This window comes from Streptopelia decaocto (assembly GCF_964273445.1).
Source record: "Streptopelia decaocto genome assembly, chromosome: 1".
NCBI classification, from domain to species: domain Eukaryota; kingdom Metazoa; phylum Chordata; class Aves; order Columbiformes; family Columbidae; genus Streptopelia; species Streptopelia decaocto.
Window position 1 is genome coordinate 45,488,494 of NC_138663.1, and position 18,646 is coordinate 45,507,139.

General features: G+C 38.1%; 1 protein-coding gene across 1 annotated transcript; it reads left to right on the forward strand.

Annotated features, from left to right (window-relative positions):
• Positions 1-202: 202 nt before the first annotated feature.
• Positions 203-17,227, forward strand: LTA4H (leukotriene A4 hydrolase). The gene is made up of 19 exons (XM_082069728.1): positions 203-426; positions 1,958-2,088; positions 4,154-4,274; positions 4,775-4,843; positions 5,504-5,608; positions 7,896-7,948; positions 8,580-8,652; positions 8,964-9,104; positions 9,323-9,346; positions 10,188-10,258; positions 10,372-10,483; positions 12,076-12,220; positions 12,306-12,409; positions 12,725-12,795; positions 13,365-13,419; positions 14,278-14,373; positions 14,899-14,981; positions 16,207-16,311; positions 16,634-17,227. The coding sequence occupies exons 1-19, from the start codon at positions 271-273 to the stop codon at positions 16,752-16,754; spliced, it is 1,836 nt and encodes a 611-aa protein (XP_081925854.1). The 5' UTR covers positions 203-270; the 3' UTR covers positions 16,755-17,227.
• Positions 17,228-18,646: the final 1,419 nt, after the last annotated feature.

An 18,646-nucleotide genomic window follows, 5' to 3' on the forward strand; every position in this document is an offset into this window, starting at 1 on the left:
CCCGCCACCAGATGGTTTCTCCAGACTCACAGACCGGTTGCGCGCTGGCCCCGCCCCTCGGGTTTCCCGGCGCCCCCCGCGCCGCCTTCCCCGCAGTGCACCACGGGGGTTGTAGTTCCCCGCGCGCTTTCCCCGCGCTTCCCGGAGAGGCCGGAACTACGCCTCCCATGGGCGACCGCGCGGACCCCCCTCCCCCAATCCCGGCAGTGGGCGGGGCGGCCACGGCGTTACTCGGGGCCGCGCGGCAGCGGGGCAGACGGCGCGCGAGCCATGGCGGCGGAGGAAGACCCGTGCTCCTTCGCATCGCCCTCCCGCTGCCTGACGCGGCACCTCTACCTGCGCTGCCGCGTGGACTTCGGCACGCAGGCGCTGCGGGGCACGGCGGCCTTCACCGCGCGCGCCGAGGGCGAGGCGCTGCGTTGCCTGGTAAGAGCGCGGCGCGGTGCGGTGCGGGCGCGACCCCCGCGCGGCGGCGGCTGGTGAGGGGCGACCCCGGAGCCGCGGCTGAGGGAAGCGGGGGTGTCGGGGCCTGTGCCTGGGAACGCTCCGTCTCCTCCTGCCTCGGCGTCGCTTTCCCTCAGACGTCTCCTCCCGGTCCTGCCTTCCCTCAGGCTGCAGTGGAGGAGTGGGGCATCTCCCTTATGAGGAAAGGCTGAGGGAGCTGGGGCTCTTTAGCTTGGAGAAGTGGAGACTGAGGGGTGACCTCATTAATGTTTATAAATATGTAAAGGGTGAGTGTCCCGAGGATGGAGCCAGGCTCTTCTCGGTGGCAAATAATGTTAGGACAAGGGGCAATGGGTACAAACTGGAACACAGGAGGTTCCACTTAAATATGAGAAGAACTTCTCAGTGAGGGTGACAGAACACTGGAAAAGGCTGCCCAGGGAGGTTGTGCAGTCTCCTTCTCTGGAGACATTCAAAACCCACCTGGACACCTTCCTGTGTAACCTCACCTAGGCGTTCCTGCTCCAGCAGGGGGATTGGACTAGATGATCTTTTGAGGTCCCTTCCAATCCCTAACATTCTGTGATACAGCTGCTGTCGGCTGCCACTTCAGCATCCTCTGCCCCTTTGGCCTGCTCTGACCCTGTGGCCTTAGCGTGTCCATCACCCCTGGCTGACAGCGCCTCACTGCCCCTGGGCATCCCGGGCTTGTTCCGCTTCAAGCCAGCGCTGTGTGTAAGGGAAGGGCAGAAACAGGTGTTTTCCCATTAAAATGGTGAGGAGCCTGTTGCCAAAAAGAATCATAGAATCATTTCAGTTGGAAGAGACTTTCAGGATCATAGAGTCTGACCATAACAGATGGGAACCATAAAGATGGGAATAAACCAGTGAAAAGCTGTGCCTATAACCTTTTCTCCTGTGTTTATAGCATGCCAGCTACTTTCTTGGTTAGCTATGCAAGTAAACGTATACACCTCTTTAGCTTTCCTTTACATGCAAAGTGAAGTTTGGGGTTTGTGGTGTTTTTCTTTCAAGCTGGCTCCATCAAATCCTTTTGTGATTGGCAGGAAGAAATGATCCTGTTAATAGTGAAGATCAGAACTTCCATCATGCTGCGCATGGGAGTGCTGCATTATTTCATTCATCTTCTGTTGTTCGAAAGTCCTGATTCACAGTGGCAAGTTCCAGGATGGAAGCCCTGACAGGGGCCATTCTGTCATTCTCCTTATTTCATAGTAGCCCTGTGGAGACTTTTACCTTTGTAGTTTACTTAGTAAACTCTTGTATCCACTTTTGCAATCAGAAGCTGGTTTTCTTCTTCTTCCCACTCCAGTTTTGTAAGTTCAGTGCTGCTCTCTTAAAATGGTTTGTGCTGCTCAACATAGTTACTCGGTTTTTCTGTTTTTTCTTAGTAAATACTTTTTCCTTCAGAGAGACTTCTGTTTAAGATTTGATGAGTGCTACGTTAATTGTTACACTATTTAGCAAGTATGTAATATATTCTTCATTACAGGTCTTGGATACAAGAGACCTACAGGTATTTAAAGTGACTGTAAATGGACAGGATGCAAAATTTGTTTTTGGAGAAAAGCACAGTTTCAAGGGGGCACCCCTGGAAATCACGCTGCCTTTTGAACTAAGAAGGTATACACTTCTGGCTATTCCTTTTGGTGTTTCCAAAATGCACTGTGTAAGCTGTTTGTCTGCCTGCAAGTTTGCTATGTAGAGCTTGCAAAGGGAATTGTAAATTAGTGTTGCATTTGTTTCATATGTGACCTAGTAGTTGAATTTAATATTTGGTTTCATTAGGCAGCCAAAACTTTGGGAGTCTTTTTACCAGTTTCCAAGTCAAATGTCATGTACAAAACTACTTGCTAAAGTAAGTAGTGAAATGTGTAATGTATCGCAATTTTTCCAGTGCTTCTCATCAGTAATATTCTTTCCGCTTCAACAATCTGAATTTTGTCATGTTCAGAATTGCTACAGTATGGCACATATGAAGTTGAAGACCCTATTTTCCTTCTTCTGTAGAACTGCAGGTTACCACTGTGATTAGATAGTGTAGTCAATACAATTAAACTTATTATTTGAAAATGTGTTTTTAAGTCCAAGTCCCTAAAAACTGGAACTTGAGTTTTGGCAACATGATGAGGAATTAATTTAAACATAATCTACCTCTTAAGTTGCATGGAATAAGAAGATGTTGCCAAATTTTTTGGCAGTTTGCTTTGTATGTTTTACCTCCATGGTATCTCACATGCCAAAGCTGAAAGCTGTAATTGTATATGGAGATTCCCTTGTTTGAATAAAGTTGTATACTAAGTTGCTTTTTATTGTTTTGTTTTCAGAACTGGTTAGTGCCTTTACAAAGTCATGTCTGATTTGTAATTTTTATGTCACTTTTTTTTGTTTGTTTGTTCTCTGTTAGTGCAGTTTAGAAACACACACAATGTGGAAGAGAAAGGAATGTCATACAATAGCCATCCCTTCTGCAGAAACACTTTTGATCTGATATGAAACCGAACAAATGAAATGCTTAAATAGACCGCAGCAGAAACATAGGCCTGTTTCTTTTGTTTGACTTTCAGCTTTTTTTTTTAATTGCTAGATTTCCTTATAAGAAAAAAAAACAACAAAGAGGGAGTTATGAGCTGTGATCATAAGAATTTATAATCTTGTGTGAGATACAATCCCCCATCTAAATCCTAATAAAACAGCAATAGGAAAGGGTAGGAGTTACAACTGAGAGTTGGACTGTTCAGTATGCAATGTGCCTTATGGTGATACAAATTATTTTCTCTTTTCATGTCAAATATGTACTTTGGAATACTGGTTGTAAACCAGATATGTATACCTGGTAACCTTATCTAGGAGCCAACTCCTCTGATCAGCTGAAGTTCGTACAGATTTATGGTTAGATTGTTACTTCCAGAGAGTTGCATGTATAAGCTGGAACGTTACGATAACAGAAGTGAGTGCTTCTGTGTGCTTTTCGTGCCAGTGATGGTTTTGATACATTTTTAAAAAACAAGAGTATGAATGCATCAGGTTTGTGTGTGCTTGTTTGTTACCAAGCAGGCACTTGTCTGGCACAGAGCTGTTAGTTTTTCCTTTACAGCAGTTGTAAAACCCTGAGTGAAATTTGAACACTTTTAATTTTCCTTGTTAACTTACAGTTAATAGGGTTTTCCAGTAATTGCTATTTTCAGTATTTTTTTTTCTGTTTAAGGATCATACTTACAGAACATAACATTAACTGCAAAAATATTTTTTTTTAATTTACAGAATATACAAATATTATTAAGGCACGTTTCGTCTTATATAGGCTTTATTCACTTTTGCCTATTCCAGTAGGTCTTTTTATATTTAACGTGTACCATGTTAGATAGTTGTGACAAAACTGTATGTATGTGGCTGGTCCATTAGTTTAAAGAACAAGTCCATGTTCTCCTTGAAGAGAGAAGAGGAAAAGTTTCTGCTTAGTTAAAACAGTAATAAAGTGTCTTAGAATGTTAAAATTGAAATAAGCCATCTATTTTTTACAAGCATAATTGAAAAGGAAAAGTTGATTTTAATGTGCTACTTGTTCTTATTTTTAATGCTTTTGAGACAATGCTGCAGACCTATTTTCTGGAAATCTTTATGGATGAATTTTGTTAGCAGTCGGGAGTTGTGTCAAAACAGTCTGACTTTATTTTCTGTTACACAGGGGACAAGAAGCAATTATTGAAATCTCCTTTGAAAGCTCTCCAAAGTCTTCAGCTCTCCAATGGTTTACTCCAGAGCAAACTTCTGGAAAGAAACACCCATATCTTTTCAGCCAGTGTCAGGTTGAGTGGACTATTTTTTATTTATTTTTTTTTTTTTCAAACTTGTTGTTTACATATTATAATAATTCCCTCTGGTTTCCAAAGAGCTGGAGAAAAAGGCAGGTAGAGGAAAATACAGTAACCCATAACCTCTAATTGTGTGTGCCAGAGGTCCTAAATGGAAACAATAAATCAGGGTATTGCTGAGATTTTATGATATGTTTGCAATTTAATAATTCCAGAACTGCTTTACCCTCTCCAGTATTCTTGTTGAAGAACATGCAGTCCTTTGCAATCAATATACGTGGCTATGGATCTTCCTTACCTGCCATTATTTCTTTTAGAAAAGCCTTAACTATGAAAACTGCTATAAGTGATAGGATGTATTGGTTTGTAGATAATGAATTCTCTGGAGGAGCTGTATAAATATCCAATGTAATATACTAGTTGCATTTATTCCTAGTCTTTTGCATTAGAAAGATTGTTATGTTTTATCCTTTTTGGTTTTATTTCCTCTCCAGGCTAACCACTGCAGAGCCATCTTTCCATGCCAAGATACACCTGCTGTGAAACTAACCTACTATGCAGAGGTAGATGAACCTAAGTCACCTGTGTCTAAATAAACTAAATGGCTGAAATTTTATGTAGCTACTGACATGTGGCCTAAAATAAAAGCAAAGTATATTGACTTTTAGCTTAATGTGCCAAAAGTGGCACTTCTCTAGCTTTGCCATTTTCTTTTATATATCTATAATCTCTTATTTTCATGTAGGTATATCTTTATTTCCAAAAGACAAAAAAAAAAAGTGCTGTAGTAGAAAGAAATACGTTCTTAAATCAGGAAAATCTGACAGTAAAACAACAAAGAGTGCTGTAAAGTAAAAATACTTGAAATTACTCTAATCTGTGCCTTAAGTAATATATTTTGGTGCATAGCTGGGGGATCTTTGGAGTCCTGGCATAAATAGTCTGATTGTTTTAAGGAACCAAAAAACGAGTTGTGCAATGTGACATTACAACTCAGTACTCTTAACAGTAGTTTAAAAGTTTTGTTTTCTTCAGAGGTAGTCCTTCTGGTTAATTAATTATTGCCAGCCTTTAAGACAAAATTTTCTATATGCCTTGTATTCTACTTGAGGGGGAGCACTTAACAGAACAAATCTGGGCTACTCTTTTTGCTGTTGGGGCTTGTAGTATATTGTATAATCCTGTGTGCTACTGGAGTTCCTCACAGTCAGGTAACCTTTCAGATATCCGTTCCTAAAGAGTTGGTGGCTCTTATGAGCGCGAATCGTGAGGGAGAGATGCCCGACCCAGAGGACAGCAGTCGGAAGATATATCTCTTCAGTCAGAATGTAAGTGCTCCAAGCTAGTAAACAGGTGCCTAAGGTCTTATTCTGAACTCCTGCAGTTCACAAGCACTTCAGATATGGTTTTGATATCATGATAAATCACATGACTTACGATGGGCCTTTGTCACTAGAAATATGAGGTATTGTGAATCTCCAGTTCTGAAAAGTCAACCTGTTGGTGCTGGTGATGTTCACTTCTTGTTTTGGCATTGCCAGAAAAGCCAAATTTGAGTTTTGAAAATGTTTAGTATACTCAAAGCTAGTACTGTCAAAACCTTTTCTGTCTGCACTGATTCTTGGGAAATAATGTGTGGACTTGAATAACGTGGGAGCGAGTTTTGAAAAACAGATCCTGCAGATTTTAAGCTTACCAAGATCTTAGCAGTGAAGCTGTACATTTGGACTGATTTTAACTTCAAGTTAAGCAAATTCTGGCAACAGAGGTTAAAAGTTACTGTTCTCAGGATGGAGTTTTATTAAGTAGTTCAGCTAGTTTAATGATTGCACTGCTCCTAAAGTGACAGTCTCAATATACTGTCCTAGCTTTTTCTGTTCTCACAGCTTTTTGGGTTACAGTTCTGATGTTTATAGGATCTCTTCGTGATGCTAGTTCATTTTGCTGAACAAGCAGATAAAAATTAACCTAAGTTTAAAAAAGAAATTTGTTTTAGCAAGCTGATCTGGGCTGCTGAGGGTCTGAATAAATGCAAGGAGGAATGGAATTGTGTGACTATGGGAGAGAAGAGGGGAACTTACTCTGAACTGCAGCAGCTGTTGGGTTGATTTGGCTGCTGCATGAAACCTGAGAGGGATGGGAGGGGAGAGAGAAAAAAAAAATTGTCACCTTACCTCTGAGTTCTTTGATATGTGGTGTTCTGCCTTCTCTGGAGAGCCAAAACATTTGCCACTCTCAGTCTTGTGTGTAAGGCTTCTATGTGGTATGTTGTCCAGAGCTGTATGTTATCCGGAAATACACTGTTGATAAGTTGGGTGAACCTGTACAAGGAATAACATTTAATCTAATTGAAATTATACCACACTTTCTCATATAGAAAACCATTAATTTGTTAGAAAAGGCATGTGTTTCATTAAACAAAAAAAAGTCAAATGCATTAAGCACAAAATATATAAATGAAAAAGACAAATGCATTAAAAAAGACATACGTGTCATCCAACAGACAAAACCATGAGACTGACTTGCTAGAAAAGGCGTGTGCTTCATTAGATAAAGGAGATAAATGCAGCAAACTTTTGGATGTGTATGTGTGTAGGGCTTACCTAAAACCACTTTTTTTTTTCTGCTCCTGCATGGCCAGGCTGGTAAGAAGTGCAGTGGAGAGCAGCTTCTGTAAAAATGAATTTACAACCCAACAAGCATTGGCATTTGAATTCATTTCAAAATTTCAGATTAGCAAATTGGCCATTAAAATGTAGGGATATATTGACAAACTTTTAATAACATGTCTATAACACAAGTCAATGGATGTAAATCTTTTCAATTGTGTGTTCTGTGGATTAATATGTAAAATTAAAACACATATGATGTGTATTTGAATGAGTGCTGTTGAAATGGTTTGGGGATGATAAATGGTGGAATAAAGTTTTTTGAAATGCTGTCTTGGAGTAGTTATGCTTTAAAGTCGTACTAATTTAACATTCTTTAGTCAGATAAAATGGAACTCTTACAGGGATGGCTGTACTATCCCATTCTGTTTCCAGAGCACTGGGAGAAAGCAGTTCTCTATAAAGATACTTTGGATTTTTTTTTCATTTAAGTAACAAATATTTAGAATTTATTTTCATTCCAATCATGGAAACCAAATTTATATGTTTTGATTTTTGCTGAAATTTTGTATCCATAAATATTCTTGTTTACTTGAATTCATTAAAGCTCTTCTTTCTGTGTGATACAACTGCCTGTTATCTGAGCATCATCTCTTAAATTCTCCTTCCATAGAATTTAATGGAACTGGAATGAATATGGAAAACTGTCTTTCTTTTGAACAGTAACCAAACCAGTGGCATTTTTGTATGCTTTTATATATGCAGGTTTTTTTCAGAGATGATGCTTACAGTTTTGTGGCCTTTACATGAAACAAGTACTTCTTGTAGATACAGGAATGTCATTTGGGGAGAAAAAACAATGCCTTTATTTTAACATATGGCAGGAAACTGGAGGAAATGTGCATGCTTCTTTATTTATACACCTTTGTTTTCCTTTGAGTGGATCAATTGTGTTGATAGCTCGCATTACAAATAAGATTTCTTTTTTTCTCATGTTCTCCATTAGGTTCCCATACCTTGCTATTTGATTGCTTTAGTGGTTGGAGCTTTAGAAAACAGGTGAGTGAATCTGTACAAAGTATAAACATTAATAATCATAATAAATCTTTAGAGTTATCTCTTATTTTGTGTTTCTTGGTATTGTTTCTAGTTTTAAAAGGTGTTAGGGGTTCAATAAATGTGTTTATTTGCATCAAACTGCAGGAATTGTGATTCACTCTTGCATCTTTTTTTTTCTATAGAATGTATTTTGCCATAAGTTAAAGAAACACCATGAAGAGTTTGGGATTTATTCGAACCACTTAAGGGTGTTTTCTAGCTTAGGGGATAGTATCTTTTTCCTTCAGTAACAGATAAGCTTTGTCATGTTCAAAAGGTATAAAATGATAGCTTCAGCCTCGTTGTTCATCTGCACAAGGACGTGTTAATCTAGCCCATAATAATGCTTTTATATTAGAGCTTTACAGCATTCTGAAATCTGTAGATGTGCTTCCTATTTGTTTGTTCTGAACAGTGGATGCATGGTTTGTTTTTTCTGAAGTTTTACTTTAGCAGTGGAGAGTGAAGAGAGAGGAAGAGTCTCTAATGAGTTTCTTCAGCAATGTGGGTTGCTCACGAGCACAGTTAAACAGTTTCCCATGGACTTTTTTTTCAGTTCATAGTGTCTTAGTGGCATTTTTACTTTCAACAGAAAGATTGGCCCAAGGACACTGGTGTGGGCTGAAAAGGAGCTAGTGGATAAATCAGCCTATGAATTTGCTGAGGTGGGTAACTGACAAAAAATGTTTTGTAAACTGACTTTTTCACATAGTATTGGAAGAGGAACAGACTGTAGTTCAGTGTTTTGTTTATCTATAGTCCTCCTTTCCCTACTTCAACCCCCTCCAAAAAGCTGTTCTTCTGTTCCAACACAAAACTACCACTGAATGTGGATATTGATAGTGTCTTATACTTGTTTTGCATGGGGGGACATCCCAAGGTGAAAGAAAAGGAAATGTGGGATTAATAGCTTATAACTTGTTCAGTTTCTTTAGTCAGAGGTCATGTTAGAAACTAGTATGAATTCTTGTTCCAGGCTGAAGCTATGATGAAAGTAGCAGAAGATTTAGCAGGACCTTATGTATGGGGACAGTATGATTTGTTAGTCTTGCCACCTTCTTTTCCTTACGGTGGTATGGAGAACCCTTGTCTTACTTTTGTAACTCCAACACTTTTGGTAAGTAACTCTGATAAAATTCAGCTTTTCCTTAGGGCTTCCTAATCTGTCAAGTGAAGGATATCAATCCCCAAACTGGATTAATCTTTGCCCTAGAAAGAACTCTAAATGTTCTTGCCTCCTTTGGAGTTTCAAATCATACATGAAACTGTATTAAGTGGTATATTTTGAGGTTTACTTAAACTGACAGCTGCCTTGTCTTTTTCTTTTTTCTTCAGGCAGGTGATCGATCTCTATCAAACGTAAGTGCAAAATAGCTTCATGTCCTCGAGTGGGACACAATTTGAAGTTGTATCTTACATTCCTTTGTAATAGACACCTGAAAACTTGGTCTCATGTTCATTGGGGGAATTAAAAGTTAAGACAGTAACTCAAGAAGTCTTAGAAAGTGAGTTTTAGTTCTGAGTAAATGCTAGAAAACTGGAGACATATCTATACCTGTCTATACACTAGAACTCGCATTGTGTAGTTTTCTTTTAAAGTTAAAATTATCAGTATTATTTGAGTAAATTCTGGTTTTTTTTCTGGAAAGCTGACTACCGTGGATGTTGGTTTTTCTCATATGTCTTTCTGCTAGACTGATGAAAAAAATTCCTTATCACAAGAATACTGAAATACTTGACACTGATACTTCTTAATCTATCTTGAATCATTATTCTTCTAGAGGTGACTGTTTTTCTTCCTTTTTGATATTTTAGAACATCCCAGCACTGCAGAAGTTGCTTAGTGAGAAAGCAGTACTAGTCCATTACTTGACATGGATCCAGTATTCTGAAATGTGATTTAATAAAGTACCTACACTGTGCTACCAGAGGAACTATTTTTGTTGATCAGTGTGGCTCTATGACTTGCGGGCTGGACATTCAAAATTATTTCTGGAGAAGATTTGGTAGGATAGTGTTAGTCCTCTAAATGAAATTTATATGGATAAGTTAAACAGAGCTGTTAATGCTAACTGGCTTTGAGAATGTAGTGTAGTAAATGAGATCCCCTTGGGATTTTTTTTTCTTTCTGTTGGGATTTTGATGTTCTTTTTCCAGAGGAGTATAAATGGTAGATCTGTCATTGTTTTCTGTGTTTTAGGTTATTGCTCATGAAATCTCTCACAGCTGGACAGGAAACTTGGTGACAAACAAAACATGGGAGCATTTTTGGTAGGTGCAATGTTCAATGCAGTACATATCCTATTTTGAAATTAATCTGTGAAGAGACCAACTAATTTTGTTATGCCATTCTACCAGTGCTGATTTTATCAGTATATTTCCAGGCTGAATGAGGGACATACTGTATACCTGGAACGCAGGATTGGTGGTCGGTTGTTTGGTGAGCAGTTCAGGCACTTCCAAGCCTTAGGAGGTTGGAGGGAACTGCAGAATACGGTAAATATTTTTAAAGTTACGCTAACTTTATGCTTAGGCATATATCTAAATAAACTAAAGCTGATTTTGTGTGTTTCCCACAAATAAGACTTCATAAAATCATAGAATCATTTTGGTTGGAAGAGACCCTCAGGATCATTGAATCCAACCATAACCAAACTCTAGCATTAAACCATGTCCCTAAGAACCTCGTCTAAATGCCTTTTAAGCACTTCCAGGGATGGTGACTCAACCACTTCCCTGGGCAGCTTGTTCCAATGCCTGACAACCCTTTTTGTAAAGAAGTTTTTCCTAATATCCAATCTAAACCTCCCCTGGTGGAACTTGAGGCCATTTCTTCTTGTCCTATCACTTGCTACTTGGGAGAAGAGACCAACACCCTCCATGCTACAACCTCCTTTCCGGTAGTTGTAGACAGCGATAAGGTCTCCCCTCTGCCTCCTTTTCTTCAGGCTAAACAGCCTCAGTTCCCTCAGCTGCTCCTCATCATACTTGTGCTCCAGACCCCTCACCATCTTTGTTGCCCTCCTCTGAACTATCTCTAGTATTTCAATGTCCTTCTTAGGATGAGGGGCCTAAAACTGAACACAGTATTCAAGGTGGCAACTCACCAGCACCGAGTACAGTGGCATGATCCTGCTGGCCACACTATTCCTGATACAAGCCAGGATGCTGTTGGCCTTTCCGTTCACCTGGGCACACTGCTGGCTCATATTCAGACGGCTGTCAATCAATACCACCAGGTCGTTTTCCACCAAACAGCTTTCCAGCCACTCTTCCTTGAGCCTGTAGCGCTACCTGGGGTTGTTGTGACCCAAGTGCAGGACCTGGCACTTGGCCTTGTTGAACCTCATACAATTGGCCACAGCCCATCGATCCAGCCGGTCCAGATCCCTCTGTATGGCCATCCTACCCTCCAGCAGATCAACACTCCCACCCAATTTGGTGTCATCTGTGAACTTACTGAGGGTCCACTCAATCCCCTCATCCAGATCATTGATAAAGAGATTAAACAGAACTGGCCCCAATACTGAGCCCTGGCGACCAGCACTCATGACCGGCCACCAACTGGATTTGTCTAGTTAGCTTTTGTAACACTTTCTTATTAGGCGAAGGACAAGGTGTGTGATCTCTTTCGAAGTTAATAGCTTAATGTGCTCTGAGATAAAGCTTTTTGAACTGTTCTAAGCTGCTCTGTAAGGATGAACATATTTATAGTCTCCCAGTTGTTCTGGGTATGGCTAAATGGCAATATTACCTGTTAGCATAAAGGGATAAATATAGCTTATCAGGTACTTGTCATTGTGACAGACGTGACAGTAATTAACCGCTTTGAGACAGCTGGAGCACAGGGTGATTGATTTTAACGTCTTTCTGCTTGATATGTGCTCAGACACTGATAAAATGAGAAAAAAAGTTTAGTAGACTACCTTTTGTGCAGATTCAGAACTTCCAGAATAAGAATGAGAAATAATGCTTTGAAATGAGGCCATCTTAGTTTTGGATGGATTTTACCTTAAGAAATAGGATTAGTAGTGATTTCCAAGAGTGCTGGTTTCCTAGATGAATATATTCTCTTGTCTTTGTCACAGATAAATACTCTTGGAGATAAAAATCCTATAACTAACCTCGTTCCTAATCTGCATGGAGTAGATCCTGATGCTGCCTATTCATCCGTTCCATATGAGAAAGGCTTTGCTTTGCTTTTTTACCTTGAACAACTTCTTGGAGGACCAGGTAAGTATGTGTTAGTCATACCTTATATATCCTTGTTTCCCATTTTAAATTCAAACACTGAAACAATTTGGTTTTTAACTGTTAGATGTCTTCACTGGCTTCTTGAAGGCTTACATTCAGCAGTTTGCTTATAAGAGCATAATAACCGAGGACTGGAAGAAGTTCTTGTACTCCTACTTCAAGGACAAGGTTGGGTAGCATTTAAAACTAATTGCTTGAAACCTTTTGATTGTGTGAAACTATGGCATCGCTAAGGAACTAGTGCTTTATCTTTCTCTTCTTTATTTCAATATCTTAATATGATGTAGTCTGACATCTTATGAAGATGGGTTTGCATTATGATGTATTTTTTTATTCCCTAGAAGGGAATATTTTGTTTTGAAGTAATTGGTTATTCGGAGGGATGTTTAAAAAAAAAATAATAATTGAAACTAGTTTTCGTAGGATATGCTTTTCTCTAAAAATAACATTTAAAATTGAGGGAGAATTTGTGTTGCTTTGTAGGTAGATGTTCTTGATAAAGTTGATTGGAATGCCTGGTTTCATGCTCCAGGAATGCCACCAGTGAAGCCTACGTAAGCTGTGTTCTTTCATAGTTCATCTTTTGCTTTTCCAGATGGCACACAATTTTCCGAACAGTTTGTAAACACGGTGAAAGTCCTCCCACAAAAGTTTTATTAGAAAATGTCTTAGTACTATGTAGAATGTGATATATGTGCATATAGGATAAAAAAATGACACTGTTAATATTTTCAACTTTTTATTCTGGTAGAAATTTATTTTGCTTTGAAAGTTGCCAGGAAAGATTCTTTTTTTCTGATAGTTTGCTACAAAAATAGTCTCTTCCCAGCTATAAGCTATAATATATGTATAAGCGTATATGCTCAGAAGTTTTGATCATTTTAAGAATGTCTAGGATCAAGGGGTAGTGTCACCTATGCACAAGAATATTGAAATACTTGACACCGATACTTTTTATATATTTCGTTATAATAGATCTTTTATAAATTGTGTTGCAATATTGAGTTTGAGCGTACAAACAACTGTGGAGCCATTTGAAAATTATTTTTAAGCATTCTTGTAAAAGTAGTATAGGAGCTTTTTGTGTTTCCAAAGTGTGATCTTTGTTTTTAATATTTGACAGGTATGATATGACACTATCAAATGCTTGTGTTGCCTTGAGCCAAAGGTGGATCCAAGTGAGTGGTTAAAGAATGCTGAAGTGTCTGTATCTTGAAAAGCTAGTTTTCTTTATACAAAGTGAGCCATTCTCTTCTGACATATATAATTTGCTGAGGCAGGATCTGTTTATGGTAGAATAGGGCTGCCAGGGGTTTTGTGTTTTGTAGAGTAGCCTTTCATTGTAGAGTCTCTGGATTTGCTGTGACTTCTGTACACGAAGTGCTGTGCATACTTCAGCAAGGCACACACACAGAGCCAGAATTTTGTTATATGGATGTAGTAACTAAACTAAGAATATTCTTATATTCTTTATGAAACTGTGATATTATGGCTTGATTTAAAAATGAATGCCAAGGTATCTCTACCGATTATGTTGTATTAGCAATCATTTCCCTTACATTATACAGGAGCCTAGTATGCATTTCTCATCAAAAAACAAAATACATAAATCATAATAACGAGCTAATACCATACAATTCTCTCATAATTTTAGCCATAAAACTCATACACCTACTGAGTTCAGCATAGCTTCCTTTTGTTGGCTCTGTGGCTTTTCACTACACTTGTATGTTATCTTCAACTTTCTTCTTCAGTATTACTTTGCATATAAAAAGTATTTGATTTTTCACTTAACAGAACGACAGTGGAGATAGAAGGATCAATGGAGATAAATCAAGTGAAAGTTGAGGAATACCAAATGTCAGAGAGTAGCTTAAGTCCCTCCCTTCCCATTCTTGTAACATCCTGCACAAATACAAATCAGGACATTTTTATGTGGAATGGCCCAATAGTAAATGCAGATATCCAAACAGAAAATTACACCTGATTGTACTTTGAAATACCTATTAAAAACTGAAGTAACCATTATCTTTTAGGCAAAAGAGTGTGACTTGGGCTCATTCAGCTCAGCAGACCTGAAGGAAATGTCATCTCATCAGTTGATTGAGTTCCTGGCACAGTTACTTCTGGAGGTAAGTTCACATTTATGGTAACATGATTCAGGTATCAGAAAAACAGACACAGAAGCCCAAGTGTACTTTGGAATTAAATTGTCCATTTTCTTTTAAGTTTTGCTAAAATAAGCTGCTCTCACCATACACAGTTACGAAAACATTCAGCTGTGCCTCCCTGATAATGTCTGGCTCTTCAGCTAATGAGCAACATGTAGAGTATTGTGGATTGAAAGGTAAAAAACAAAATCATAAGGTGCTTGAGTTTGTCTCTATTTGGTGTAATAGCAAATAAGCTATAAATAGAATAAAAATACTTCCAGTTTTGAATGTTTTGGTAGTGCTGGATGTAGGAATTTGCTGGCATTTATTCCTTACGCCTTCCCTAAAACTATGAGAAGGTGAGAGGAACAAATACAAGTATTTGTCATGATAAGCTTTTATTTCCTTTGTAGTGTAAATCTTGAATGAACCTGTTTATTTTTGAAGTATGTGTATGGAAGTGTTGCCTCTGGCTTATTCTGACTATGCAATTTCCTTTTTCAGGCTCCTCTTCCAGTGTCACATGTCAAACGAATGCAGGAAGTATATGACTTCAATGCTATAAACAATTCTGAAATAAGATTCAGGTTTGTTCTAGTAGGGGCATTTTTCTAATCTTAAATACTTTCATAAAACAAACTGTCCTGCTTCATAAGTTGTCTGAGACAGACTGTTGTACAGAACTGGTGCTGGGGTTTGGTGGGGTGTTGTTGGGGATTGTCGTGAAAGTGCATGTGCAATTATGCTTACCAGAGTGGTTATTCTGTTACTTATAAAACGGGTGAATGTAGTTTAGTAGAACAACTGGAAGTGAGCAGTTAATTAGCGGTGCTTTGTTTTCATCTGTCATGCTAGCAAAGCAACCTGATGATCTGATAACTTATTTGGGGGGTGGTAATGCAATAGCAAGCATCTCTGGTGCTCAAACATGCTTGCAAAATATTTTAAAAAATTTAGCCAGGAACAGGTCTCCTGGACTTACCTAATTAGTTCTGCTGATGTGCAGCATTTTTTCAACACAACGTGGAACTTTTTGTCGTATTTTAATGCTTACTATCACAAAGTTTTTGTCTCCTCAAAAAAAAGTAAATATCAAAGTTTCTAAACAAGTAGGAAATGCTTCTAGCTCAATGGCGTGATTCTTGTGCCATCCTAATTTCTTCTGTTTTATATTTGTACATTGTGTTTACATGTTGCATGTTAAAAAAAGGTATCGTTGAGGATGTAAGTAATCTTTGCAAGTATCTTGAAGTATTGCATGTTTTGTTGCTGTTATGTACTTAGATACGTTTGCAATAGTGACAGTTATTCTGCCATAGCTAACTTAGAGTTCCTGGTTTCTTATTAACAAAGCTAAGTATTTTAAGCATACAGCAAAGTTTCTACTTCTTGTAACAAGGTCAATTTCTTCTTATTTTTAAAACGAAAGAAGCACATCCCAGTTGCTGTTGATATTTTGTTTGGAATTTTTGTTGTGGTTTTATTTTTTAATCACTTGGTCAAAAGTGACAAGTGCTGTATCATTTGGCTCTAATTCTGAATGGTGCAATGGGACACTACTATAATATGAAAGAAATACTTAGCTACAGAAAATAATCAGACCATTTTGGAGGAAATTTGAAGCATTTTTTTCTTATTTAATAGAAAAGTCCACTTTTGTAATGTGCTAGTCAGACACTAAATACTTTATGTTGAATTTAGCTAGAAACCCATTCCCATGATAACACAGCACTGCTCAGGGTATTTATGGGAACAGAATCATAACTAACCACTGCAATTGAAAATAAAAGTATAAATTTTTTTCTTTTTCAGATGGTTGCGCCTGTGCATCAGGTCCAAGTGGGAAGAAGCTATTCCTCTGGCTCTAAAAATGGCAACAGATCAGGGCAGGATGAAGTTTACTCGACCCTTGTTCAGGTAAAAGTAATCTCCAAACTGTAGGAGCTCAGGCTGTTGGCATTTTTAGTACAACAAAATGTATAATACTTGCCATTCTACGTGTACTCATTATGCTTCAGAGTGATATAATACAGAATGTTCTGTATACTGTGAAAAAGCTTACCTTTGGAGCTGCTTTCCACTTGCTGACTTTTTTTTAATAATCTCTCAGTGTGTACCTTAATGTGAGGCTTTCAAGGGAAAAGTAGAACTTTGAGAAAATCCCCATTGTGCTGTTTTCATAGAGTTATGTAATGGTGTGGGGTTTTTTTTTTGTTTTTCTCCCCTCTTTCTTTTCCAGGGACCTTTACAATTTTGACAAGTCTCGAGATCTGGCTGTCAAGACGTATCTGGAGCATAGAGCCTCAATGCACCCAGTCACTTCAATGCTTGTGGGCAAAGACTTGAAACAAGATCAGTGACAAATTTATGGATTTCATTGGAATTTTCTTCTTACTGAAAGAAGAGACTGATTCCACAAACTGCTGATATATGTGCTTGATTATGACGTTAAATGCTCTGCTGCTTTGGTACTAATTTAGCTTAAATTGAACTTTCCAGATCAGGTTCAGTACTTTCTATTTTGCACTTCCAAGTAAAACAGCAAAATTGCTAAATCTCTGAAATTGTCAGAATGGTTTTGTTACAAGCAATTTTTAGAACACACAGAAAAGCTCTTCTGAGATGTAATGATTTGTCAGTCATGGAATTCAAAAACATGGAAAATTAATTGGTGGATGCTATGGCTCTTTGTGCACAGCTTTCTTTTTCTAGCAACATGGTTGAAACTTCAAGTATCTGAAGACTAAAAAAATAAATCTTTTCATTGTCTACTTGTCTGACTGTTGATCTGTATGAAAAGTTTTCAAATAATAGTTTTGGTTTATTTGCTCTTCTTTGTGGTGGGAGAAGTTTTGCTGATGTTTTCAGGAGGACTACGAAGACCTGAGTGCATCCCAACATTCTAGTGTTAGAGCAGAATTTCCCTCTAGCCCTGTTTGTCATGGCTTTGTTCTATTACTCAATTACTTGCATTAATTACAACATGATAGTTTTTAGTTATTCCTGTTGAATCCTATGCTGTGCACTAATAGTTGTCTGTCTGAAGTAGGTTTGTGTTTTCTTTTTTTTAGCAAACTTGGGAATTTTGCCAAATTTCAGATTTAATATCTTGCTATGCTCTTAGTAACCTGAATTATTTTAACTCATTACATATTTTCAAAGATTCTAATTATTGCAGGAGTACTAAAGCCCAAGTCTTTCCTTCCCCCATTTGACTTTTTTAATATTTGCATTTTTTAATAACAACAAATTCTAGGCACTACCACTTAGGCTTATGTAACAACTTTGAAATAAAGTGTGTTTCTTTTAATTGCTGCAGCATTTCAAGTCGATGGTTTAGGTGACACTTGTGAATACTGCCATCCACAGGTGATTTTTTTGAAGTGAGTTTAAGAAGAACTGCATAAATTAAATCTTTTGAGGTAGAGGTTACCCCCCTATTAAGGAGTAACAAAAAAAAAGTGTGCTGTTTTAGAGGAAGATGCCCAATCTCGGTCATGACAAAAGGTTTGGATTTAGTAATAGCCCACAGAGTAGGAGTGGAGAGTCTGTCAGTCAATTTATTTCTGATCCCAATGTTGATCAGTACAAGCTTTCAAGTAGATGAAGTTACGTACTTTACCAGGAGATTATTTTTTTGCTTGCTGGCAGCTCTAAAATAAACTAAAGCATGAATATATCTTCTTGGTTTTTATTGATTCAAGGCATCCTGAGCTCTTCCATTCAACTTTAATCTTCATATGTCTAAGTAGTTTAAATAAAAATAATAGAAAAGTCAACTCCTAGATGACTGAGCCTCAAAAAGTTTAAATTCTTTCTATGCATGTTGTGACACTTAGCTTTTAATAAACACAACAAAATACTGTTTTTTTGGGGGAACAAAAATAGTGTAATCTCCTTGTGCATAAAGAACTTATACACTTTCCTGTGTTGAAAACCCAGTGAGCCATTCATTCTGCTCTTCTGAATGAATGATGACTTCTGTTGGAAAATAATTTTTCTATATTTCGGGTTAGAAATGTACACAGTTCCTTTAACTCACTCCCAAAATCTAATTAGGCTTCTGCCACAGCATCACCTGAATGAACAGGGATTCTCTCAAAATTTTGTTTTCAGGTGAGGCTCAGGTAGGAGGAAGGGGTATTGAAAACTCCTTTGTTTTAGAAATGTTTTAAGTTACTCATTTTTGGGGTAACATTTTGTCGCAAAAGCCCATATATCATATACAGTGATTTGGCAGTTGGAGTTCATG

What these genes read in the sequence shown, in the direction of transcription:
- LTA4H (XM_082069728.1), top strand. Translation starts at nt 271, where the DNA reads ATGGCGGCGGAGGAAGACCCGTGCTCCTTCGCATCGCCCTCCCGCTGC. An exon ending in TATATCTCTTCAGTCAGAAT is followed by an intron (nt 5,609 to 7,895) that starts GTAAGTGCTCCA and finishes GTTCTCCATTAG; the next exon opens with GTTCCCATACCTTGCTATTT. An exon ending in TTGTAACTCCAACACTTTTG is followed by an intron (nt 9,105 to 9,322) that starts GTAAGTAACTCT and finishes TTTTTTCTTCAG; the next exon opens with GCAGGTGATCGATCTCTATC.